General features: G+C 38.9%; 1 protein-coding gene across 1 annotated transcript in view; it reads left to right on the top strand.

The window, feature by feature from the left end:
- Positions 1 to 342: 342 nt before the first annotated feature.
- GREB1L (growth regulation by estrogen in breast cancer-like) overlaps positions 343 to 25,826 on the top strand; it is a 61,403-nt gene continuing 35,919 nt past the window's right edge. Inside the window, exons 1-10 of the mRNA XM_010009864.1 lie at positions 343 to 500; positions 732 to 929; positions 8,776 to 8,952; positions 11,742 to 11,918; positions 13,826 to 13,948; positions 17,215 to 17,349; positions 19,024 to 19,161; positions 19,499 to 19,618; positions 21,063 to 21,200; positions 22,954 to 23,139. Of these exons, the coding sequence (XP_010008166.1) occupies positions 344 to 500; positions 732 to 929; positions 8,776 to 8,952; positions 11,742 to 11,918; positions 13,826 to 13,948; positions 17,215 to 17,349; positions 19,024 to 19,161; positions 19,499 to 19,618; positions 21,063 to 21,200; positions 22,954 to 23,139 (1,549 nt within the window). The 5' untranslated portion in view covers position 343. The remainder of the gene's footprint in view (positions 501 to 731; positions 930 to 8,775; positions 8,953 to 11,741; positions 11,919 to 13,825; positions 13,949 to 17,214; positions 17,350 to 19,023; positions 19,162 to 19,498; positions 19,619 to 21,062; positions 21,201 to 22,953; positions 23,140 to 25,826) is intronic.

Here is a 25,826-nt window from a genome sequence, read left to right as displayed (position 1 = left end):
TTCAGTAGGCAATTCTGAAAATCCTAAAAAATATAATAATAGTGATTTTATCTATTCTCCATTAAATTCTACACCAGGCAGGCTCCTGAGGCTGTTGAGAAGCTGTGTAGACAGTGTGTTGGAAATGTGCTAAAAGCTGTTATTGAAATGAGAAGGTGCAGTCTACCAGACTGAGTGAGAAATGTGAACATGTAGTACTAGTTAGAGGTGTTATTTTCATAGCATACTTTCTTAATAACTTCATATACTGTCATGATGGATGTTAGTAAGACCTTACTCTTCATTTGTCTGCTTATGCGTTTTTTCATCCCCTTATCAGCTATTTTCTTTGTGTTTCTAGATCATGGGGAATTCATATGCAGGGCAACTAAAATCTGCCCGTTTTGAAGAAGCTCTTCATAACTCTATAGAAGCTTCTCTGAGATGTAGCAGCGTGGTCCCACGGCCGATCTTCTCACAGCTGTACCTGGATCCTGACCAGCCTCCTTTCTTGCCGGAAGGTAACCATGAAAGTATGGCACATTTCAATTGTTTTTCTGTGCGAGAAAAGGGTGGGATGCATTTCATTTAAAAAGAAAAAGGGAGACTGGATAACTGTTCATTGTGTTACACTAAATCAGCATCTTGGGCTTCACTAAGGAGAAAGAATGGCATGCTGGTTATTTTTGTAAAGGAGAGAGATGCAAATGTTGTTCAAGTGAAAAGTTGATTTTCTTTTTTATTCTTCTCAGATGTGAAGCCAAAGGTAGAAGAGCTGGATAAAGAGTTAGTACATCGCTATTCACAAAATGGAAACCTGGACTTTTCTACCAACCAAACTGCTAATGAAATGGAAGATGAAGAGGAGGATGAAGACATGTCAGATTCAAGTAGTCCACCAATCCCATATTCACAAAAACCTGCCCCAGAAGGGTCTTGCACTACTGATGGTTGGTATCCATTTTTTTGTGGTGTGATCTTTACAATTAATTTTCAGTATAATGCCCACTCTCTACAGTTAGAAACTCTTGAACTAGGAAGTCTGGAAATACAGCTTATAGACAATGTCTGAGAAAATACTGAGTAAGAGGACTTCTTTTAGGGCATAAAATGTAATGTATTATTTGAAGACAGTGTCTAAGACTGGTTGTGGCACTTAATTAGTTTCTGAAAGCACCTTGTTTTCTGAGTTTATTGGTTTACTGGCCTCGAAGAAATTGCATAAGTCGGCATCACTACAGCTGATTCTCAGTCTATCCCATAATTATTCTCAGAAACACTGGCAAAGCTGGATTTAGTTGCTTTCATGGGCAGAATGAAGACTCTGAAGAGCGAAAATGGAGAAGCTTGGTGTTGCTTTTGCTGCCAAATAGATAAGAGGAATGTTAGTGGAAGCTTTGTTTTGTCTTCCCCATCTGCTTGCTGGCCATTGTTTGTTTATCCTGAGATGTCCTGACTGTTGTTCAAGATGAGCAAAATTATCGACAATACTGTTTTTGTTTGGTTCTAAATGCATTAAAGAAAAGGTCAGATCATTATGTTCATACCTATTTGGACCTCGATATAATTTGTTCATCTTATCCCATAATTGTTCTATTCTGCAGATGTAACATCCTGAAAGAAGGAAGATCTATTCATATTAGATGTGCTCTCTTAGAAACACCCTCCACCCCCACAAGCACTTGGAAACAAACAACCCTTCTCATCAGGTCCAAAAGCCCTTCTTGACATTTTATTCAATGCCTTCTGGAATTATGAGCTTCCTTGTGCAGAGTTCATAAAAAGCCATGATTTGTAGAATGGTTTTGAATCTTACTGTAGCAGTGATAGAAGTAAGCATTAGTCACTGGTAATTCTTTGACATTTTGGAAGGTACTAAGTGGCAAATGTTGACTTTTTTGTTTTTACCCCTTCCTTGCAGCTTACATGGGCATGTTTACCCTCTGTAACAACGTACTGCCAGTTCCCTGTAGCACAAAGAATAGAAAGCCTGGCGTTATGGGAAGCTGGGGAATATTGTTGGGGGAATTTGTTTTTCACACAGACATGTGTTTGCTATCCTTTGGAAGCTAGTAAATTGGTAGGAGGAGAGGAGAAAGCATAAAATTGTGTTTTGCTAGGAAGGTATCGTCTATTGAGGGCAAGTATCAATCAATCCTGTATCAATATCCTGTGGAGAACAGGAACAGTTCTGATCACTTCTGTTAAAGAAATGTAAAATAAATTGGACAGAATGCAGAGGAGAACCAATAGGATGGTAAGAGGAAGAAGTTCTACCTAATGAGGCTCTTTGCCTACCAGGACAGAAGCTGAGATGGAGTATTCCTTTTAAATTTGCAAAGGATAAAAAAAACTAAGGAGGGAGAAGAGCTGGTCATGCCAACGGGGCCCTGCAGAAGTGTAATGGATGAATAAATTCTTTATGAATGCATTCAGGTTAAAGCTTTAGTGTTTTTTAATTGCTGGTGTCACAGTTCTGGACCAGCCTGCCAGTAGCAGGAGTAGGACTGAAAACCTTATCTGGCTCCAAGGCAACTATGTATATGATTGCGAAATAGCTTTTTATATGACATCAAGAGATCTTTCTCAGACTCACACACACATTCTAGTGACCCCTGGTTGCACTTGCACGTCCAGACAAAAATGCTAGTTGTGAGCTTTCAGATAGATGTCTGTGTATTTGAGAGGTGACCTTCCATCCACGTGCAAACTGTTCCATGTTCTTCAATGTTGTTCTCAGGGAACTGATTTGGAAGAAAAGTGGTTTTGTATCTGGAAAAGGAAAGGAGAATACATTTTTTTAAATATTGCAAATGATCCGTTAGGACAGCTTTATATAAGTGTTTAAACCACCCAGGTTTCCAATCATTCATGCTGCAGGCCGTGTCTCAGCAAGATATTAATCCGATAGCTCATCTTTCATCTCATTAATATGCTTTTCCAGAGATGTAGACAAGATTGCTGCCTTTGTTTACATCCCTTATCTTAGTTATTTAATTACAGAGGTAAATAACATTAAGAAAATGTTAAAGATTACTTGTAGAGTAATTGAAGTCACTGTGTATTTGAATACTGAGCACGTATTTAATCGCTTATCCAAGAGCAAAATATGAGTACTAGAACCTGCAGTTTGTAGCTCCACTTGCTGTAAAACCTGCCTCTCACCTTTTAGCACAGATGGGTGAAAACTTTTCCCTTTTAAAGTATTTGTGCTGTTTGCTTTTCCTGAATTCAGGATGTCTGCCATAATCATCATATCATTTTCTGTGGTGACTTGTTCTTTTATTCAGATGGCTGAGTCGTCACTCACGTGGGTGTAGAAAAAGTAGATCTTAATGCCTTTATTCATCAGTTAAAAGAATAAGTGCCTCACAAGTAACAGTTTGTTGGAGGCTCCTTCACAGCTGGCCATAGTATCAGATCCCTTAACTCTCCTGCTAGCGCATTGGGAAGAGCAACTGCATTTGCTATTGATCCTTACTATTTGTCATAAAAGAGATTCACTTATTTTCAGGGGCTTTTTTTTTTTTTTGGCTTTCAAGGTTTCAAGGAAAAAAAGTCTTCATTTTGATACAGGTACCTCAGATACCAAATAACACTCAGATGCAACCAAATAACACAAGTAGCTGTTCCGAACCACTTGTTTGCTGTAGCTTTAAAAGAGGTTGTTTCTAATTTGTGGAATAGGATTTCATGCAAGCTGTGGGAAACACAATAGTAGCACCTTTCCTTTGTTAGTAAATCCTCAATTTACCTGATGCTTAAAGAAGAACCAAAGTAGTTTCAAAAGCAATTAGGTAAGCAGGTACTTAACACCTGATCAGTTACTGTGAAGTTACAATAGCAAGTGACAGTGACTGGTAATTCATATGTAATTCTTGGAAGCTAATTCTTTATGCAAACACCTCATTTACTGCAGTACAACAAGGGCCTGGTACCCCACACTGGAACTATGTCTTCTTACTTGTGGGGGAAGGTAAAATATAACCAGATTTAATTTTTAAGAAGATTCCAGCACTTTAGGTGTTGACAGTTCTGGGAGCATATTTTCATTTTCAGGAAGACTTGACTGGATTAATTTCAATGAAATGATGTTGGAGAATGTAAATGTGCTTAACTCAGAAGCAAAAACTAATGAATTTTCTTTCCAAGAAATGCAGATAAAATCCATAAAAGCTATTCAGTGTTCTTTTTTTGTGACTGCTTTTGGTATTTGCAACTCTCTAATCAGAATATAAGTGCCTGTTCTTTATTGAAAACAAAGCTGAGATGCTGTGGGAAGATGATTTTTTCAATGGAACAGCTCAGCTCTGTGCATTTTCTTTTTATAATTACATATTGGTGAACAATTTTGTCAAGAGAAGTTGTTTTTAGTGGCTCAAGAGTTTTCTCCCCTTCATACTTAGATGTCTTTAGAAGGTACACAGGTAAATGCGACACTGAAGTGCCATTCTTTTTTTTTAAGAGTTGTATCTGTTAGTGCTGCTTGACACAGATTTAGGTGCAAGCTCAATTATAAATGAATAGCTATGAAAAGTAAATGGATTTTGCATATTCTAAGTCTTAAGCATGAGCAGCACAAGTTCTGCTTGTACAGAGACATCATGTCTTGTCTTTCCTAATGTGGAAAGTGTTATTGCTAACATAATATCAATGCAAAGTCTTGTCTTGCAAAACAGAAAAGAAAATAAGGTTGGTCTGTCTGTGCTTGCTAGCTGGAAAGAGAAAATGAGAGAAGGGGATTAATCCCTCCTTCCTCTCCCCACAGCCAGCTACTTCCTTCCAAATCAATGTTTCTTGGGTGGAACTTTCTCATTGAGCTCAAACAAGCATCAGGAACTTAAAACTAGAAGAGTGATTTTTAGCCCCAAAAGCCAAGGGAAAGAAGGATAATGAAGGGCTCTTGAGTATACCACCTGCATGTCTTTAAAGGAAAATTCAAGACTTAAACTGCTCAGAAGCAGATTGGCAATCTCTCCATATCTCCTGGGGGAAGGGAGCTCCAGCCATACTGGCTAAGCCCTGCAGCCTTCCTTAGCTCTCTTCTTGCTGCTGTTGACTAAATAAGAGAACACCCAGAGGATCTGAGGGTCTGTCTGTCCTGCACTCTTGCTGCTCACCCATTGGGATCCCTTTCTCTTCTGCACTAGGGGAGTCTGAGGAAGTCCTTTAGTACCAGCCCTGTTACTTGTCTCCCTCAGTCCTTCAGGAAGCAAAGTTTCAGCAGTTGCCTGTGAGCTCTGCTGCCTGTCTGTTGGGAAGCTGGTGGCTGCTTTCTGCTATTTCTGGCAGAGAGGTATTAAACCTCAAGGTACTGAATTTCAGCAAGGTTTGTGAATTTCAGGAGCTGGTTGGATGACATCGGAGTCCCCACACTAGGGTCCCTGGGGGCAGAAAAGTAATTATAGCTCTCCTCTTACACAGCCTGAACATTACAGAGGCATATGCTGGCCAGCCAGTCTGCACATACATGTCTCTGATCCAGAGATGTCGCCAGCCAAAGCAGAGGAGGATGCCAGAGGAGATTGCGCAAGGAGGAAGAAGGGGAACACGAAGTGATCTGAGAGCACTTTGGGGAGAGTAAGAGACAATACAGGGGATAAATCTTAGGTATTATTTCCAGATTAGGCAGGATATAACATTTCTATAGTACAGTCCTATATATCCTAAATGGTAGGAAATACTAAATACATTCACATCAACAGTCTCCCAGGTAAGAGGCTCCTGGTGCCCATATAAGACTGAGATACATCAGTATCTGCTCAGGGTAATGATGCACTGGGTACTGCTAAGATGTTACTGATAATGCTTATAAACTTATTAAGATGTTATGGTGGTTTTCTTGTACCTTCTCTGCAGGGGACTCATGCAGATTGGTGATTTGCAGCTGCTCCAAGTGTAGCTGAAGTTGTTTTGCTTCTAACCTGGATAATATCCAAGTCTTTGCTTTCGTCTCAATGTTGTGTGCTCTTTCAGAAAGCAAGTCTATATCGAAACCTAACTGTTAACAATGCTGACAACCAAAATCCTTCTTTCCTTGGTGTCCTAGTATTGCTGTTGCTAACAATTCATTCAGAAGCCTCTTACTGGTCACCATTTGTGCTTCTGGGCATTTCCTGAAAATTTTTAGGTAGAGACAAGGCTAAAAAGTAATTGTGTGAATGAATGCACAGATTTAAATCTGTTTTGAGATCTTACCACACTTGCTATTTCATAATCCTTATCTACAGATTTCCTGTTTGCCAACATTGTCAGCAGTGGGTAATTTTTCTATTTTAAATCTAGATGTAGAGCGGTATTTTCTGTCAGCTGCTCGGGTTTCCCTGAATGCCTAAATATTTAAGGCCACTTTTGAAAATTCTGAATGTAATATCCAAATGACACAAACATTTGAATAAGCAAATTCTCTTTTGAAGGTAAGGGAATTTTGTTCCTAGATCTATCTGCAACTGTTTGTTTCTAAATTACATTGAAAAGGCTAGATAATACTTAGCCTGGTACCTAGCCTTCCATTCAGTTAGGATCAATGTTTCTAAGGAATACACTTTAAAAAGTTTAATACACTAAAATGAAATTGCATCTAATCAGAAAAGAATAAATTTTGATATGTAACTTTTTATTGGTCAATTATTGTTATAATCCACTGATCTGTAAATAAAAGCTTAAGGCACTTAATTTTAGTTCACGTGCTGGAAGAAGGTGTGTGTGAGGGGCTAATCCAAGCGAGCTTTCAGTTCAAATGAGCTGTTGCTGGAACTGTGCTGACTGAGTAACTGAAGAAACTAGTTCTGTGGGTGTAGGCACAAGCCTGAACCTGTATCAGACCCTGTTTTCAGCAAGCTGCTGCTTGCCAGGAAGTTCATGCTAGCTGATTCTCTGCATTCCACTTTGTGCATGCTTTTTGCCTGGTACAGTTTTGAGATAAAACAAAAAACAACTTTCACCGTTTTTGCTGAAGTTTTGAACTACGGGTTTTAGTCCAAGGGTGCAGACATGCGTATTACTGATGGTTAAGTTGGCTCTTGTTTAAGCTGTGATCACGTTGTATTTCCAGGTGCTTAGTCAGTGTCTTTCCCAGATGGTTTGATTTTTTTTTTCTTACAACTTCTGTAGCAACTATGGACTACTTGAATAACATTTTAAATTAAGTGTAAGTAATATACATTAATAGCTGAAATCTTAATGGGTATAACTTCACATTTAGTTTGGTATGTTTTTAACAATAATGTTGATTATTGTGATTATGATTTTCATTAATTTGAAATACTGATTCATACAGATTCGTGCATGTGTTTTCTATGTTATGATAGTTCTATGGTTGTGGCAAAACAGAGATGGTCAATGGATAAATGTGGGATGTCTTTGGATATTCTGCAGTGGGGGTGGGGGGTTCAGCTGCTGGGAGATGTGTGAGGCCAGAATGTAGCAGTGATCTTGCAGCTGGGAAAGAGAGAATTGGAGGGGAACACAATATGAGTCTGGTTCTTCATAAAACTTGATAGTGCTTTCATTGACTTCTGCCTAAGGGAAGTCAGAAAGCCTGATGTGATCGTACCCTTTCCTGTGGAAGAATCCAAACGAATGTTGCTTTCTCTCACACCTGTTGTTTCCTTGCTTGAAAGTACAAATTACTCACTTAAAATAGGATCATGGAGCTGTACAAAAAAGCGCCGGGTGATTTTGATTCCTGTAAGCAAAATCACATTAGCTTCCAGTGTTGAAGCTAATGGAAGAGTCTTACAATGTTGTTAATTTACTTAGTCAAAAGAATCAAACTTTCAAGCTGGCTTTGGTTTGAGCAAAAGATTGGACCAGCTGGACCTCCAGAGGTCCCATAATTGCTCTAAGCTGTTCCAACTAGCCCTTTGAAAATCTCCACCACGGATGCTTGGTGCTCACCTTGAGTCCTGAGCTCCCAGGTGTGCCATTGCAGTGCCCAGCCATGCTTTTTTGTGTGTTTCAGCCTGCCACCTGCTTGCTGCAGGACATGGAACAGCAGCAGCTCACTCCAGTCCCCAGTTTTACCAACTTCTGCTGCTGGCTTTGGCCATACATTGACCAGTAGCACAAGAACCGACATTATCTTCTTATTTTGTGTGCATATGTGTATTTGAATGGGAAAAAAACCTAACCAGAGACTTGAAGTCATGCGGTCAATTGAGACTTCTAGAGACAGTTGGAGACTTACAGAAAACATATCTAAAACCAGTGAATTAATCTTTTACTTGCTGGAATTCTTAAAATGTATAGACAAGTTAAAAAATGGATTCTAAAATATTTTTTCCTTTAGCAGTCAATACTAATCTTCAATCATCAATTTTTATCATTCCTTTGTATTACTTAGTGATGTTTGTGTACAAATGCCAGCCTGTTATAAGCAACAAAACCAAAATTGGTTTTCTTGAAAAGTCTGTAAACTAAAACTTGGCAAAGTTACATGTTTTAAGAGCTGTTTTCTGTTATAAAATCAAAAACTTTCCTTCTTATTTTGAATGTTTCTTGAAAAATTGAGTTTCAGAGCTATTTGATGTTTGGTCTTTAGAGGTATCTTTCCTCTGCTTGAATGTCTTTAGGATCTCTTTAAAATAATGTTTCTCTGTTGTGGCTGAAAATCTGAGCTAGTGGATCTGGTGAGATGCTATCTCAATTTCCTCTGTTTCCCATGAAAAGGATGTATTAAACCCCCCAGTTACAGCATCAAGTTGTGAAGCCCCATTTGCTTCTGTAACTGATAAAAAGAAGAAAATGAAATGAAATCTTTTGAAGATTTATCATTTGTTTTGGTTTATTTTGTAGGTTTTTGTCAAGCAGGCAAGGATTTACGGTTAGTATCTCTGTGCATGGAGCAAATTGATATCCCCGCAGGCTTCCTGTTAGTAGGAGCCAAATCTCCCAACCTTCCTGAGCACATTCTAGTGTGCGCTGTTGACAAGCGGTTTTTGCCAGATGATCATGGAAAAAATGCACTTTTAGGTAAGAGATATTTTTTTTTCTTTTCCTTTAAGCCATAATAATTCAGAGAAAAAGGTCAGCTCAAAATTATCTGAAGTCATTTCAGCCAATGACCTTCTGTTAGAAATATGTTGAGGAGAGGCTTGTTTTTATTAAATTTAGATCTGTAGCTGAGCCTGCCTTAAAAGCCCATTTTAAAACAAGTCCCTGATTCCACAATTAACCACAATTGAAGCTTGGTGATTTCTATGTAGGCAGAAGTCAATTGTAGCCCTGGCAATCTAAATGTGAACTATTCATATACTCTTTATCTCTGCTGATGCTTACAGCATTTTCATTTAAGAAGAAATCGGCTCATGCAACTGTTGAAGATGAGCTATCTATTTTTCTGCAGATTAAGGGACAAACACTGCCCTTGGCTCCACCAGGAACATTGTTCTCAATAGGAGCTCTGAGGGCAGTTTGCTTCTCAAAATCGAATACTTCTCTAAAATCTAATGTGTGTGTGTGGGGAAAAAACCCCTACATTTACGTCATAATTGATTACATTTATGAGCTTTAAAATTTTAATACAAGAATGCTTCTTGGTGATTAAAGACAGGCATATGTGCACTTAGGTTTCCTGCCTGGCTCACAACTGGTACACATTTTAACAGGCTAGTAAAAGTGATTTAGTATATTTTGGCTCCTTTAAGCCTGTTTTGAATTTGCTCTCTCATTTCTTCCTTCAGTCATTGTGCAGCCTAGAATATATTCAGAAAGACCTTTCAACAGGGAAGAAATTACAATAAAACATACATACCCTGATTTAACCACACTGCTCAAATTCTGGTCCAGACCAGCAATATTTAGCATAACTATTGAAAACACCTCATTTTTGTACTTACGTGCTTTAATGTTATTTCTCCCTTAAATCTATTTAATACATTACTAAACGCTGTAAACCTTCGGACCTAAGACAGAAATCCCACTGACCTGAGTTAAATAGGAGCTGCAGGGTGATGTGCCCTTGCTGGGTATAGTTGGAAATGTGGGCTTATGGGGTTATCTCATGTGTACTGTCATCCTCAGAGGAGTTTCTCCCCCACTGATCAGGGGAAGCGTCAAGAGCTGATCAATAAGAACTATCTGATAGACAAGACAGATGGTGTTTAGACTGATTAAATGTGGTACTACTTGGCTTTGTTGGTAAGCCTTCTTCCCCCCACCCCTCAGCCTTGTGTCCATCTATCACCTCTGATATAATTTCGTAATGAGCCTAGAGACATCTCTGCTCTCACATTGCTCATGTCACATGTTTAAATGTCTCTATTTGTGTGACTGGTACCTGTGGGCAAAGAATTGTCTTGGTAGCTCTGTGAGGCCCTGATGGTTGTTTCTGAAAGCTATGGAGAAGCACCAATAGTTCCTGTGGGTTGCAAGGCAGAAGGCAAGGGCTGTTTTAGTTCCAGGAGAAACAAGATGAAATAATCTACTTCTTGGAATCCTCAGCAGCATGATTATAAAAGATGATAACAAGGCACAGTAAGGCTAAGATAATGGCCTAATTAGTAGGAGTTCAGCAGAAAATGCATTGTGTCAAAAGGACTGAATATTTTTTTTTCATAAACCTATGAACTTGGTTGTCAGGTGAGTGTAGAAACCAGTGTTCTCCACGGTGCTTGGCATTGTGGAAAATAATGATGGTCGTAAGGATGAAAATTGGTTCTATTACAGATCTTCAACTGATCAGTAAATGGGGAAAAACATCCCAAACAACCACAAAATTAGAGCATTTCTACTTGGTATTAATCTGTCCAGCCCTATTATAAATAATTATCCATGTTCCAGGAAGAATATAAAGTATTTCTTCATTAAGGGTTGAAAGCAATTCAGAGATGAGTGGAGCGGCAAGTAAGCAGAAGAGTTTAACTGTTCAGCAATAGATAATAGAGGGCTTATTCAAACAAGAAGGATTTTAAGGCAGGCCCATTTCAGAACATGGCCTGTGCTTTGTTCTAGGAGATGACAGACCGCTGCCATCTACATGCAACATTCCCATTAGCATGGTTGTGAATGGCACTGGAAATCAAGAGTGCTTGTAATCCTTAGTCTGAACCCTATCTTCCAGACCTCAACTCAGCTCTGTGGAACCATGTTGGAAACATTGCAGAAAAGCAGACTTTATTCCTGAATCTGTTACTTTCATGAGAGATTGTAGGTTTTTAATAACATTCTGAAGCACTCCTAACTTTTGCCATGAAAATCTTGACATCAAATGATTGCTTTTAAGACTTTAAGGAGCTTGTAAGGTCCAGCTCTCTTGGAAAGTGCTTTGTAAAAATGAGTCTCAGTGAAAATATATTACCATTAAGGTTCATTTTAGTCACATGAAGTTTTTATTGTGGATTAGCCACTGTTTTGAGAGAGAGATGCGTGCAGCTTGGTGCTCATGGGTTTTTAAATGTAGAAAAAAGGAATTATATTTTTTTTTCCTTATGGAAATTTCCTAGTTTGGCATCATAGTTCTCCCCCTGATGAGTAGTTATTCCTTTCTACACTCCGTAAAGTAGAAAATTGGTGGTAGGATTTTGGCATACGCTAATATGACCTAAAAAGATGGAAAAGTTTCAGAAAAGCTAAGACTAAAATCTGACTGTGTTTGGCTGCTTCCTGACACACATGTGCTGTGCAGGGCATCCACAGAAGCTGTCTGGCTGAAGGCCTCCAGTAGCTCTGAACTGGATATGCAGGTAGGTTAAAATAGCCTTATTCTTTGCAGATAGTAGCAGTCATTTAATCTGTGTATATCTTCTGCTTCATTCTTCCAGGATTTTCTGGGAATTGTATAGGCTGTGGAGAAAGAGGATTTCGGTACTTCACAGAGTTTTCTAATCATATCAACCTGAAATTAACCACTCAGCCAAAGAAGCAGAAGCACTTAAAGTACTACCTAGTAAGAAGCTCCCAAGGTGTACTGTCAAAGGGACCCCTAATTTGCTGGAAAGGTAATAAAGAGGCCCATTCACTTGTGGGGGTTTTATTATATTAGTGTGATGCTGAATGAAAAATTGAAAGTTGCTGTTGCAAATGTTTGCATCAAAAGGAACTGTAGAAGATGCCTTCCGTTATAGCTTGAAGGAAAAATCCCTACTGATTTCACTAAAGTCTAGATTTTGCCAAAGAGGTCTTAATAGTAAGCATGCAATTGTAAATAGCCCTCCCCATTTCCCCATACTTTCAGTAGGAGTCCTAAATCTGCCCATCTTCAGATGTGCAGCCATCTTGGTAGAAGAAATAAGGTTGCTCAGTCTGCTGATTCTTTTCTGTGCCTGAAGCAAGATGACTCACGGCCAGGGCTCCAACATTGGCTTTCCACTGATACTCATTTTAGCAGGTGCAATTCAATCTGTCTAATGCCTGAGGATAGCTGGCACACTATAAGATTAAGAAAGCTCATGAAAGAGGAGAAATCTTGCATATTATTGCCATTTATAGTGTGTTTTACACTTTGGCTTAGCCTCTAGTGGAGCAGCCTGTGCAATATTGTTATGTGCTAAAGAGATTACATTTGTGACCCAATTGCAAGGTAGCCATGGGGTCTGTATTGGAGGATGCAGGGTTTTGGAGCTAGAGCCATGCAAAGACTCATGGAGGGAATGGTTTACCTACTCACTGTCTACTAAGATGGTGTATATGCAGAGAGCCTGTCTTCCTCAGCTGTGGTTTCACTCAGTAAAGACAGAGTTTGGTTTGGTGCCTGTTGTTCCAAAGAGGATGATGTGAGAAAAGGAGAAGCTCCACAGGAGGACTGACACACATCTGAAGAGTCACATCCTTATGTGAACAGCAGCGTGACACCAGAAAGAGATGGTTATCACTGAGCTATATGAGTGATTATAGTATTGTATCAGTTAGTGGTTCAAAGGGATCCTGGCTTTTCTCACTTACTGGTATGATTAACTACAGCTTTAGAGTAGATGTGTATTTCAGCATCATTTTTCACAAAAACTACAGAAAGATTTAATTTGGTAGTGAAGTTCCAGATGCAGAAAAAGGAAACCTTATTGTACTTTTGGAATCGTTTTCCTGAAGCCCCTCCCTGGTGCTCATGCAGTTGAGGTTGGCCTGGTAAAAGCAATCAAGAGTAATGAGGCAGATGCTGGGGTTCCTTTTGGTTATAAGCTGATTACAAGTGTTGTGAGGACCCATGAAAGTTTAGAAAGTTGTCCAAGAATTGACCTCATGGGCATTTTTTTGATAGACTCTATCCCCCTATTGCTACCATCCATCTGGTAAACCTCCCCCCCTTTACTTACATTAAAGGTCTAATCAGAAGAAGAGGAGTGCTTTTAAACACTCCCTTTTCTTCAAATGAAACCTGATTGGATCTCAGTTTTAAAAATGGATTAATTTGTGATTTTTAAGGTGCCTTTCTCCTCCCTCAACTCAGTTTTCATCCAGACAGACACTCCCAGCCCTGAGATCTGCCTGAAGGTTTTGTAGAGGCATACTAAGAATCTGGGTTTCAGCACAATTTCTCCTTTTAAAGGACAACATATGATGGTTTGTATAAAGGTTGTGCCACAGAAGCCGCTGAGTGTTTCCTGGGATATGTCCAGTATCTTCAAATCTCTTGGAAGCTGCAAACCGAGGGCTCTTGCCATTTTGCAGCATCTGGTCTGTATTTGCCTGGCCCTCTGAGTGGCCCCCAGGGAAGTTGTGTTAATTAGAAGACAAAGTTGACTAAACTGCGAGAGCCATATTTTCGTTGAATGCTGCCATTTGCTGCTGTTTGTTGTACGTGCTGTATGTTTTGCTTTTAACATTTTGTCGCCTTTCACCACCGTGTTGCTGAACTTTCTTTCTGGAAGGCAGGCCTTGTTAATATGTACTGTAGCTGCTTCGTTTGCAGAATGTAGAAGCAGGCAATCATCTGCTGCTAGCCTCTCTGCTAAACCAAATCCTTCGGTGTCACCGTCCACGACCCCAGAGGGTGGATCAGCTAATGGATACAAATCAGGGTTCACTCAGACAGGTAGGAGCTGAAAGTGCTGTAAAGATAACCATTGGGGGTGGTAAGTTACCTCAGGTACTGGTGGTGCAGGGATGCTGCAGACAACTGGGTATTTACCTCAAGGCGCATGTAGATTACAACGGGGAGGATGCCTTTCAAAATTTGCTTTGTGAAAGATTAAGACACAGGTGAAGCTGAAGTTTAGCTTAGTCCTCATAGGAGTAACCGATTAAAAAGTAATAAAAGATCTTCCGATTCATTTATTTGATTCTGTTCCTCCCTGTGTTGGTTTAATTGAATTTTTTTTTTTGTGGATCTCAAAAAAATCTGAATTACACATTTCTAGGGAGGTGTTTGTTTAGTATATAGACTAGGCTATTTGTCTCAAAAAGGAAAATAATCTCCTTTTGGGGCTAGGGTGCAGTTTTTCTTTGTTTGCTTGCTTATTTATTTATTTAAATTTTATTTCACACAAGGGTATGCTTAGAATAGCAATTTCCCCATGCACATACAGTGGTTTTGTGTTATATGAGCTAACACACATCTTATAACTGTTCTAGAAAGCTATTAATGACATACTTAAACAAGGAGAAACTATAAAGATCAATTATTGGCTGACAAAGAAGCAGCATCTTAATTTCATTCATCTATTTATTGCAAACAGGCAAGGTGCTTTTCTTTGAGCTTTTTTTCTCATTGCTTTTTTGCAGCTCCATCTATGCTGTAATATGGTTTTGTGTCTGTTTGTGCTATTTCTTGAAAAATTACAAGCAGGAGAAAACTTTCTGTTAGTTGTTGTAATTGGTTGATTGTACCAGAACAAATATTTCTCTAGGGGAGTATGAAATGCAGATACAAAACTGAGACTGTTGAAATACTTCTTCCACTTTCAAAGTATGTTAAAAAAGAATAACAAACAAAAGCTGAACACACGCGTTCTTATGAAATTGTAATCACTGATAAGTATGTTCAGAGACATTTTCCCCAGGTGGTCACCCCTTGTCTCTGTTTAGGAAGCTATATGCTTTAGACTTCCATTAAATGAGTGTTGTTTAAGCACATCTGCGTTTCATTGCATGATCCCTTGGCTTCCAGATGTGTCTCTTCCCTGGCATGAGAACTGTGTAGATGCATGAGAACCTATTTATTTGAAACAAAAAGTGATCCAATATTTGCACAGCTTTGTCTTCTATTGTACCTGCCAAGTTAATAGATACACCTTTTATATACTGCTTTTTCCTTATCACTCACTGTGATTTTCAGTCTACTTGGTGTTTCTTTGTGTCACTGTTTGTACTCTTAGGTCATGGTTGCCAAAACCTTTTAATCTCCTGCTGTTATCTTCTAGTGAAGATAATGCCACATGCATACATATGAATCCCCTGTGACCAGGAGAAGGGGGAGAGCACCTTTTTTTGGTAGTGTGAATTCTGACATGTGTCACCTATGATGGAGGTCTGACTTTCTCTCCTAGGCTCTGAACAGCTGTTTGTGCTTTGAGTTGGCTTCTTGGTTGTTTTATGACAAGAGTACTTTTTAGCATGTCACTTTCTGAAATCGTTTTCAGTTTACTGCCAACTCACACCCATTTTTATCTTGTAAACTTGTGTCAATATTTCTGGTTTCTGCCCTTATAAGTGAGTGGTTTGGCCTCTAAGTTCTGGAAGATGCCGGTAGGTATGCAGTTATGGGCACACCCAGAGTACTGTGTTGAAATGGTCATCTCATGGTAGACATTAGAATACAGAGAATTCTGAAATACCATAGTTAACATTGACAGTATGGTGTGGCCATGGCATTGCAGACAGGTGTCAGGTTCACCTTTCAAAATGGTGTGGGAAGATGCAGTTCTATTGCGAAGAAGAGACAACTGGCAATGAAAAATGGCTGAAACCTTGAACGGTATCAAAACTTCAGTTTTAGGCAGCCACATGAAAGGAAAAACTTCAATTCAGGTGTTAAAAGGGTGTTAGGTAACTGAACAGTTTTCCTTGAGGAAAGCTTTAACACTACATATTTGCTATATCATATTTAATGAGAGATCAGTGATTTTCTTCAAAGCCCCTGACCTGGTGGTCTGTTTTGTTCACTGTTCAGTGTACTTCCTGTGAATGTGGACAAGGTTTTCTGGTGGAGCAGCAGCAGTAAAGGCTTCTGTGTTTGTTCCCTCCTCAGTAACTCTGTCTGGCAAAGCAGACTCTCCTCCCCACCCTCATTCACCAAATGGTGTGTGGCCTGAGGGTGAATGTATTTGGCAGATCAAGTTGGTCTTTGCCTTCTGTTTTCTTTACCCGGCTCTTTTACTAGGACATCTGTAGGTGAACTTAGCCTACTTTGCCTACTTGTTGCAGGCTACTTTCTGGACAGACGCTGAGTGAATATTCTTTCACTCCAGTTAAAAGAACTTGGATTTGTCTGTGTTGTCACTTGAATACCGAATATTTCTTGAAGTAAATTGCCAATATTAAATGTTAAAGTAGGGACCTACATGCTGAGAGGTTTGGAAATGTTTCTGATTTACAATTTTATACTGGGCAAGTATTATAATTTGTTCTTCACTTTATCCAATTAGAAAATGAGGTTTATATTTTTCAGACTTGGTAAAGTGCTCTAAGGGGCTGCTATTTGTTAATTCATTCCAAGAGTTCAGGCTCAGATACCCTTCGTTTCTTATCCAGACTTATAAATGGATGTATATATTTCATAGCCTTATAGATAGTAGTGTTGTGAGGAGGTTATGTATTTGATATTTTTTCTGTGCTAAGTCAAGCCCAACTATGTCTGAACCCCTGTCAAAGATTCAATAAATTGTTCTTGAAAATCAGGTGGTGGAGATTCCACAACCTTCTAAAGCAACTTACTCCAGTGCTTATTCCCTATGCTTGCTGGGAGCAAGTCCTGTAAGCTCTGTCGCTTTGCTTTCTCATCTCTAACATGGGATAACCGTCTACTTGCCCATGGGGGTATTTTGAGGTAGCACTTTCTACAGTTGAAGTATTTTTTGAGTGTATGGAATGCAAACTACTGTAGAAGAGATCAATTGTGGGTTCAGTAGATTATAATATTCTGTAGAGATGCCCAGTTAAATGTTTGTTACGACTCCTAAAATATACCAATACGTGGTAAATTCTTAGGAGTGTAAAAAAAATTATTGTATGCATTAAAAATTATTATATGCATAGATGAGTTTAGATAAATGTGTGACTTCGTATTTATTTAATACAAATTATATATGCATGTATATAGAATTTTTAATCATTGCTTAATGAAACAACTTATTTTCTCAGATTCTTCAGTATTCAGTCCAGCAAAATCATCTTCTGCTATTAATTTAAGTGGAACTCAAGACCCATCCCGGAACAAGAACATCGTGAAACCTCTGGCTTTGTCAGTACAGCTTGTAGGAAAAGCATTTGCTGCAGGTACAGCTTTGCTTTCCAAGATAGCTCAGAGCTGTCCTGGAACTCACTGTCTTAACGGCCAAGAAATAATGGAGTCATCTTTTGGGTGGAGAAAGGAAAGGAAAACATTCACTAGCATCCAAAACTCTCATCTTCTTGCAGTCCTCTGCACAGAAATTTTTCATGGCCATTACTATCCCGAAAGTGACCTCACCTTGACTTTCAGATTTGACATTCTGATAAAAGTGCATGTCATATCCCTCTTTGCACTTCCTAAGATATCTAAGAGGACATAAAAGTCACCTCTTGATATCACACTGATTCTTGCCTCAGTAACTGAGAGCTGTGTGGTGTTCTGCATTCATAACAGGTATAGTTCCTCCACATACATTTAAAGGAGTTTTAAGATCTGTGCTATTTTAATTATTCATTTCTGTATTGTGTGTTTAATAAATTAGGGTCCTCAGCTGTGGCATCTAAATCCCTCACTGGTTCTCTGTTGTGATATTCTGATTGTTTATTACTTTAGCTTTATATATGCGCATGAGCGTTAAATTTTATAATGAGGTATTGTATCTGGTATTTTATACAACTTATATTGTTACCGTTCATAATATTATGTTGTACCCAATGAATCATTAACAGTTCTTTATGTAAAATACCATTTTCCCCTCCACACTTGTGTAAGAGAATTCATCTTGCAGTGAAATTACTTCCCACCATTTCAGCCACTTCTGTAACTGACCCATGTCGACCATATCTGTCCATACCAAATCACTGACTGAGTACAAATGGGGAGCATCAATGGGCAAGTGATGTTATTCAAATTTTGCTAATTGGCAACCTGAGGCTCTTGTGCCTGTACTTATTTGGGTGACTGTGGCTGGAGAGTTCCACGTTGCATGTGTTTTAAGCCAAATACCCACATTTCAAATGCTTTCTGTTGCAGCTTACATCAGCCAGCTGCTGCACTATCTTCTGCGACTGCTCCTGGAATACGTTCCTCAGAGCTAAGTCTGTGTGGAGCTGGCAGATAACGGCAAGGAGCTGTAGTCCCCACTGGGCTCCATGTCTGCTCTACACAGTTTATGCCATTGTTGGGGTTTTTTTCTTCTGCAAGAATTAGGCTCTGAAAAAGCATAAGAAGCTCAGAGGTGTGAGAATAGCATCTGGCAATCCTCCGTTGTAGTTTCATTTTGTTATTTGGATATAGTGGTTCTGCCACAGTGTCAGGCTTGCTGTGTACAGTTACATGGACAAGTGGGGGAAAAATATACAGATGCACCAAAGTGGCTTAGAAATCTTTACAAACTGAATTAACTATGCACTTGTTTTTTCTTAGTTTGTTTTTTTTTTTTAATTTTTATTTTCAGGATCTAAAAAAACACGTCACAAACTACCCAATAGTTTTGTGTGTGTGATTTTCTATTTTATTTTGGTGGGGGTTGTTTGGGTATTTTTTATTCTGCCTATCTGCCCCACCCTGAAATCCGGAGACCTCGTTTCAAGGTTAGGATTTTGCAGCCTATGCCCAAATTATTCTCTGCCAAGTACACTTCATGCTTTCCATGGAGTATGTTTCTTTCAGTCACGCATCTTGCCCTGTTCTTTTGTGTATCCATGTGGCTGTATTATTTTGTTTGTTTGTTTTCAAGATCATCTCAAGCCACACACTCTGTATTTTATTATACTCAGCTCCTCTTTCGCTGCGTGCCACTGATGTTGCTAATGGAAACGCTAATGGAGGAAGAAATAACTTATTGAGTTCTACAGTCTCTCGGCCAATGCCTCACTCGACATCTCCCAGTCCTGGCTGTGCAGCTGGAGACCAAGGTAAAGAAAATTTCTCTGTTCTTTTATTTTAAGCTGCACTTACTGTCGAGCCTGAAATTAATGATTTTGTTGTTCTTCCCATTATAGCTGTTTCTGCAATTTGGTCTTTACAGATCCATTTGGTTTTTGACATGACCATTAATGATAATTTTGTACTTTTCAACACAGCTAACAACATTTTTCACGTCATAGTCTGCCTTCATGTAAATTTAGATGTAAACCTCTGGTGCTCTGTGACATGGTACCAACTCAACACCAACATGAAATGGAAATGTGGGCTGGATTCTGGTCATTTGGGAGGATGGGGTTTAGAATTAGTTTTTGTTTTCCTTCTCAGCATCAATGTCAAGTTCTGGACCACCAAAGAAACGTCACCGGGGATGGTCTCCTGGGTCCCCAGTTCCTCCTCCTGGTTTGGCAGTACCTGTTCCTACAATTCGGCCTGCAGCAAGAACAGGTAAAACTTGAATAATACAGAGATGTCATTTCCAGAAACCTGTCCTCAGCTGAACCAGTAGCCCTGTGCTGCTTCCCTTGTGTTGCACAGAAAACACAACTGATCTTGTTGAAGTAGTTAAGGACAACATGGAAAGTTTTTCAGATGCCCCAGAAAAGCACACATTGCCTGGTCCTTGTTGCCATAGTCTTAAGATGGGGCACAGGGAAGGTGAAACTATGTGGGGAGAGTTTGTGAGACCAAATGACTTTTGTGCATGGAAAAGGTGTAGTAGGGATATGTAGCATCATGATATGAGATAGGATTAATTACAAGTATGTGTGAATACTCATCAATATCCACATAGATACCTTTTTATACATAACTATTAATAAAACTGCTCACTATTTGAGCACTTTTCAGTTGAGGGATTTAGCAGATGTTGCAAAGGACAATAAACAATTACTTATTCCTCTCTATAGAGTGAGAGAATAAACATACAAGGAGAAAAAACCGCACCCATTTGTCAACATTCACAACGTATTTTTAACTCTGCTTTTGAAGGTTTGGTTTTGAGATATTTAGGAACTAATTTTCAGAGATATACGTCATAGGAAGAAGGGTTGCATGGTAGTGAAGGCCTGCCTACTTGAGCATGTCAAGTCAGTCGTAGCTTTAGGGGATTTCTAGCTTCAGAGACTTGCTGAAGATGTAAGATATAAGGCAATCTCCCTTTTTTCTTGAGTTTGTCTCCACCAGTCTACTACCCCTGCTGTGTACTCCATTTTCTATGGATTTCATAGGTTTTTTTCTGTTGGATGAACCAATGTCCACTGCTAAAACAAATGCATACATTCGTGCAGCCTCTATTGATGGCATTGTTTGCAAAATCTGTTACAAACACCAAAAGAAGCCTGAGAAACTTCTGAAGCAGACCTTGTGCTGAAACCTGATTACAGAGTTCTTGCACTTTATTTCTTTTAACTTGTGAAAGCTTCTCTTGCTCTTTCATGAGTAAAGCCTAATTTTTATCCTTGTGGCAAGTGTCTAAGCACAGCTTTGAGTTTCTGGCCTGTTTTTGTTTTCTACGTATATTCTAGGTCAGGAGCCAGAGCAGTCTCTTCCCTTGTATTGAGAGGCAGTATTGGGAGGTAGCGTCTCTCTTAGAGGTGGCCTTTTGGCTTAGTACTTGGCTTTGTTTAAAGATGCATATTCAAACCTGTGTTCTCCTCTCTCATTCCCACCAACAATACAGTGGTTAGAAAAAGTTTTATTTTAGGGGTGGTCCTACAGGAGGATATAGGCTCTTAATTTAAATTACTTAAAACTATAGCAGGAAATGCAGAGACCTTTGAATTTTATTACAGTTAGTGATCTGCAGTAGTTTTTTCTTTATTTGTTCATACGGCCAAATCACAGTATGAGCCTTTTAGTAATGGAAGCTTCTCTTTTCTTTATTTTATAGAGCCTCTTTTGTCAGCCCCAGTTCCACAATCCATGTTAACTGGAATTTTACAGCCTCAACCCATCCCAGCAGGGGAGACTGTAATAGTTCCTGAGAACCTGCTGAATAACTCGGGAGTTAGACCAGTGATTCTGATAGGTAAGTCTTACACTGGGGAATCAAATGCTGCATTTTGCACAGATACATGCTCCCCTAGGAGAAAAGGTTTTTTCTTGATTCTGGCATTCTGTACAATACAAAGTCAGTTTGTCAGGGATAGTTTAGGTGCTCAACATTTAAAATTGGAATTCAGGCTATCTCTGGAGAGCCTGATTTGCAAACAGGTCATGATTAGGTCAAATGTGTACAAAACCTCTGGCCAAATTGATGTTTTGCACAAATAAGATTTTTGTGAGGCCCAAGAATAGAAATATTACCATGTAATGAAAACAGCTTTCCAGTGTAAACAACTTACAAAACAAGCAAATATTTCCTGCAGCATTTATAGTCCAAATATTGAAGCCCAGGGATTCTGCGTAAGAACCAGAAAACTGATTCAAATTGACTAATCAGAAGCAAATCATGCTAAATCTTTGTCTTTTATAGTCCATACTTCTTGTAAGCAAGTGAGAGAACAGATCAGGCTTTTAAAATCATGTATAAAGTACATCATTAACCCTTAGAAAGACAATGCTTTTACTTTAAAAGCATAACTTGTAATGTGAAAATCCCTTTCAACCTGAGCTATTTGTGCATGCTATATAACAAAAGATTAGTCAGGTAGTACTGCCAAAATTTTGATGAGTAATTTTTTTGGGAAGTTTTTTGACTAAATCTCTTCTCAGTGCAGCATAGTACAGATAGTTGTATAAAGAAGCTTCAGAGTTAACAGAACATGCCTATCAATATAATCCATGGAATAATTTACCATTCCTGAAGAAATGGAGATGTTCTCCAAGTCCTCACTTGCACAGATAATCCTTGCACACACAATTTCCAGAGAATTAACAGAGCCTTCTACTGTGCACAAGTAAATCCATCAAGCACAGGGTTACGCTTCTGGTTTGTTTTGCTTAATGTTGTTTTCTGGAAGCCTATTCTAAAGCTCTAGCATGCTGCTCTAACAGTTTTCAGAGAAGCACTTCTTTATTAAAGATGAGAGTACCTACAGTCATCAGCTTAAGTGCAAATTGAATGCAGCCCTTAGGCTCTTGGAGAGTTGCCAGTAAGTCCTCATTTAGGCTAAATGTTAGTGGCCCCATGATACAGCATCCTATTCATAGTACAGAACCAGAGGGACCCAAATGGATGGGTTTGGGAAAATCTGTTTTGTTTTTAAAACAAAAACATTCTCAAGGAAAAGAAGAGTTGGCCTGTGGTCCTGTGCTTTACTTTCTAGAACAGCATGTTTAGTTGTTGATATTTATTTGTTTATGGAAACAGAATGGAAACGTGGCAAAAAAGTGAAATCAATCACAGCAATGCTACAGTGCCTGAATCAATGCTAATGTGACTTATGCTGCTTTTATAATGTTCAGATCAATGTACTTTTGCTTCTATTGATTTTTCTTTTTTGTACACTATATTATGGAGAATCTGTATTTAAAGGTCAGGGTAAGACCCAAATAGATAATATTCTCATCTGTATTTGGATAACAACAGTTATTATCTGGCTGGTATCCCCTATTGTTAGTTTTTGCAAACCTATGTGATCACTTGTAAAATACAGCAAAGGATCACTGTCCTATCTCATTTATTTTGTAAGCAATTATAATGCCAAGAACAGTCACTGATGCAGTATATTTTGCAAGGTAACATTAAGGAAGTGTTTGGAAATGTATACAGTGTGCAAGACTTCGTGTAGTGGCACATTTTGTGAATTTCTGCGGGTTTTTTGTTTCTTTTATCAAAGGTTATGGCACTTTACCATATTTCTATGGAAATGTCGGTGATATTGTTGTAAGTCCCTTGCTGGTGAATTGCTATAAGATTCCACAGGTGGAAAACAAGGACTTGGATCTCTTGGGTTTGACCAGCAGTCAGCTGCTAAGTGTGGAGAATATGATACTGTTAACTATTCAGTATCTTGTCCAACTAGGTAAGCAATTTATCGTAAGCACTCGTTTTCATTTGTGAGTGTCCTTTTTATTCCCCACCCTCCTTATGTCTGTTTCAGTAGTAGTGGCCAGTTTTCTGGCTACTTTTATGCCTGGAAAAGGGGTAAGTGGCTCCATCTAGTGTGTGTGACTTTGCTACTTTCTCATCAGACCGAAGTGAAGTGAATTTAAGAGCTGATGCTGCTTCTGCTCTCCATATGGGGATTGACCAGGTCACCTTTGTGAAATGGATTTGCAATGCAGATAACTCATTTGCTTAGGGTATCAAACCATCCGTTATCACAGCTCTTTCTAAGGACGCTCGGTCTGTTTTATTCAGTTTTGTGACAAATGCTGGCAGATGTGTGATGGTTGTCATTGTTTTGGTGACAGCACCGTTTACATGAAAACCACATTTGTTATTCAGACTAAGGCAAGTGATTCAGTGAATATCTCATTCTTGCAAGTGTTTTTGGAATGGACTTTTTGCAAGCTTGAGAGCAAACCACATTTGGTTTCTCTTATTGCAGGTGTAGAATTTTTTCTCTGCCTTAGAGTAAAAAGCAGCCAGCGGTCGACAGTAAGGTTTTAGAAGTTAAAGAATAATGCAGGGTAGTGTGGGGAAACTTCTCACAGCAATCTTAGTCTTAACTTCTGTATTTGAAAAGATGCTGCTTATCACAGAGGAGTGTGAAATGTCTTCTGTGAAGAGCACACTGCTTTTCCTATATCGGGTTTCCACCAGGGCATCTGTAGTACATAGTGATGTGAAATGTGCAAATGATTCAGAAGAATCACATCTGGTGATAACCCTATAATTTGGGGAGCGAATGTGCTCTGTGTAGGTTTCACCCATGAGTTCTTTTGCTTCGCTCTTCTCCCTTGATGCACTACTGTAACAGACAGGAAAGAGGCATCCTGTATTGTAATACTAAGTGGCCTGTTTGCTTATCGTTCTGTGCCTCAACAGTCCATCGGATGCTATGTTAGAACTGACAGAGGGTTTATTTAGTTTTTACAAGCTAAATGTTTTTCTGTTTTCTTTCCCTCACTGGACTTAAATTTGTTATTTGAGGTTTTCATCTTCATCGGGAAGCTTATAGAATCTGCATGTTAAAACCAACTACTTCACATAGTTCTGGACTGATAGAGGCAGCTTGCAAATTTCCCCCAGAGAAACATGTAGGCAGCTGATGCAATATTTCCAATTAAAAATAGACTATTTATTGAAACTTACTGTGTCAGTGAACCACACTCTATGAGCAAATCCAACCAAGTCTGTGCTTGCTGCAAACTCAATAAGGAAGGCTTCATGCAAAGCTGCTGGTGCTGAGTTGTGTTTAGTGACCACTGTGCCTTCAGCATAAAGCAGTTCCCTTATGAGCAGGTGTTTAATTTGGCTTTTGTTCTTATCTTTGCAAGGCTGAATAGGTTTCCAATAGGCCTTATGTGGAGATGGGCGCCAGCACTGTCAGATGAAAGAGCCTGATGAGGAGAAAATTGAAAACATTCTAAAAACATTCTGCAGAACATGGGGATCAAAACATGTTGCTGGTTTGAATATCGCTACAAATTTAAAACTTTTGGAACTGTGACAGTTGCGCTGAACTGTAGCCTTTATCCCATTTTGTAAAATCAAAGCAAATTAAAGATGATTGGAGGGCAGCCAGCTAAAAGAATTTTGACAAGGAAAGAGACAAATACACACATAATTGAACAGTTTACTTATGTGAGCCTCTTTTAATCTTGAGAAAACAGGGCTAAAAAGTGATCCTTTTTTCCAGAGTATATTGCAAAAGAGTAAGATAAAGGCAAAGATAAAACAAAGCAGGCAGAAGAATTAAACAGATACTGAATCTTTCCTGATTTTTTCAGATCTCACTACATTTACAAAATACGCTTGCGGTGACTGTGATCACAGGTCATATGAATATTTTTTATGAAAGTGCTCCTTTTTAGGAAAAAAAAAAGAAAAAGATATATCTAGGAAATCTTTTGAGTTTTCCTCTAAGATTGGCGACGTTATTTATTGTGTGATAATGCTGTTGTGTTTTCAGAAATCAGCTGAGCAATCTCACAATATTACAAATCAAACCAAACATTTAAAAACATTTTAAACCTACCATGAAGACTGTACACAGTGAAAGCTGTGATTATGAGCCATAGCATAGCTCTAAATAAATTCCACTGACTGTGATAAAGGAATCAGTGAAAAAAGATCAAAAGATGTGTTTGATTTCAGTGGTTTTACAGTTTGTCTCCTGTACCTATTTAGATTTCACATTTGTTATCTTTGGCAGCACTTACAGTGAAGTATTCTGAAGCTTTGTTTTTGTACCTCACAATGCCCATATTTGCAGTATGGGTTACATTCTATCGTGTGTAATTGCCTGCTTTTTGCTATCACACTACCCTTTCTACAAACACAGTCTCATCCTACACAGTGCTGAGGTCTCTGTTTTGGTTTTTCAGCTGCGGAATATTTCTGGACCTTCTGTTAACTATCTGTTCAGAATTATAAAATCATTCTCTTTTCTCTGTTGTTGTGGTATATTTGAATCACTTTGACTATGCATATGCCGTGATACCAAGCGGTGTTCTGTAGCTTCAATATCTGAATGCCCATCCAGACTGAAGGCAGGAACAAGCCTCTGTCTTCAGTGGAAACGATATTCAGACACTCAAGCAA

The sequence above is a fragment of the Nestor notabilis genome, unplaced genomic scaffold, assembly GCF_000696875.1.
Source record: "Nestor notabilis isolate BGI_N333 unplaced genomic scaffold, ASM69687v1 scaffold9682, whole genome shotgun sequence".
Classification (NCBI taxonomy): Eukaryota; Metazoa; Chordata; class Aves; order Psittaciformes; family Psittacidae; genus Nestor; species Nestor notabilis.
Note: the sequence above shows the minus strand (reverse complement) of the source record. Positions and strands in the feature narration are given on the sequence as shown.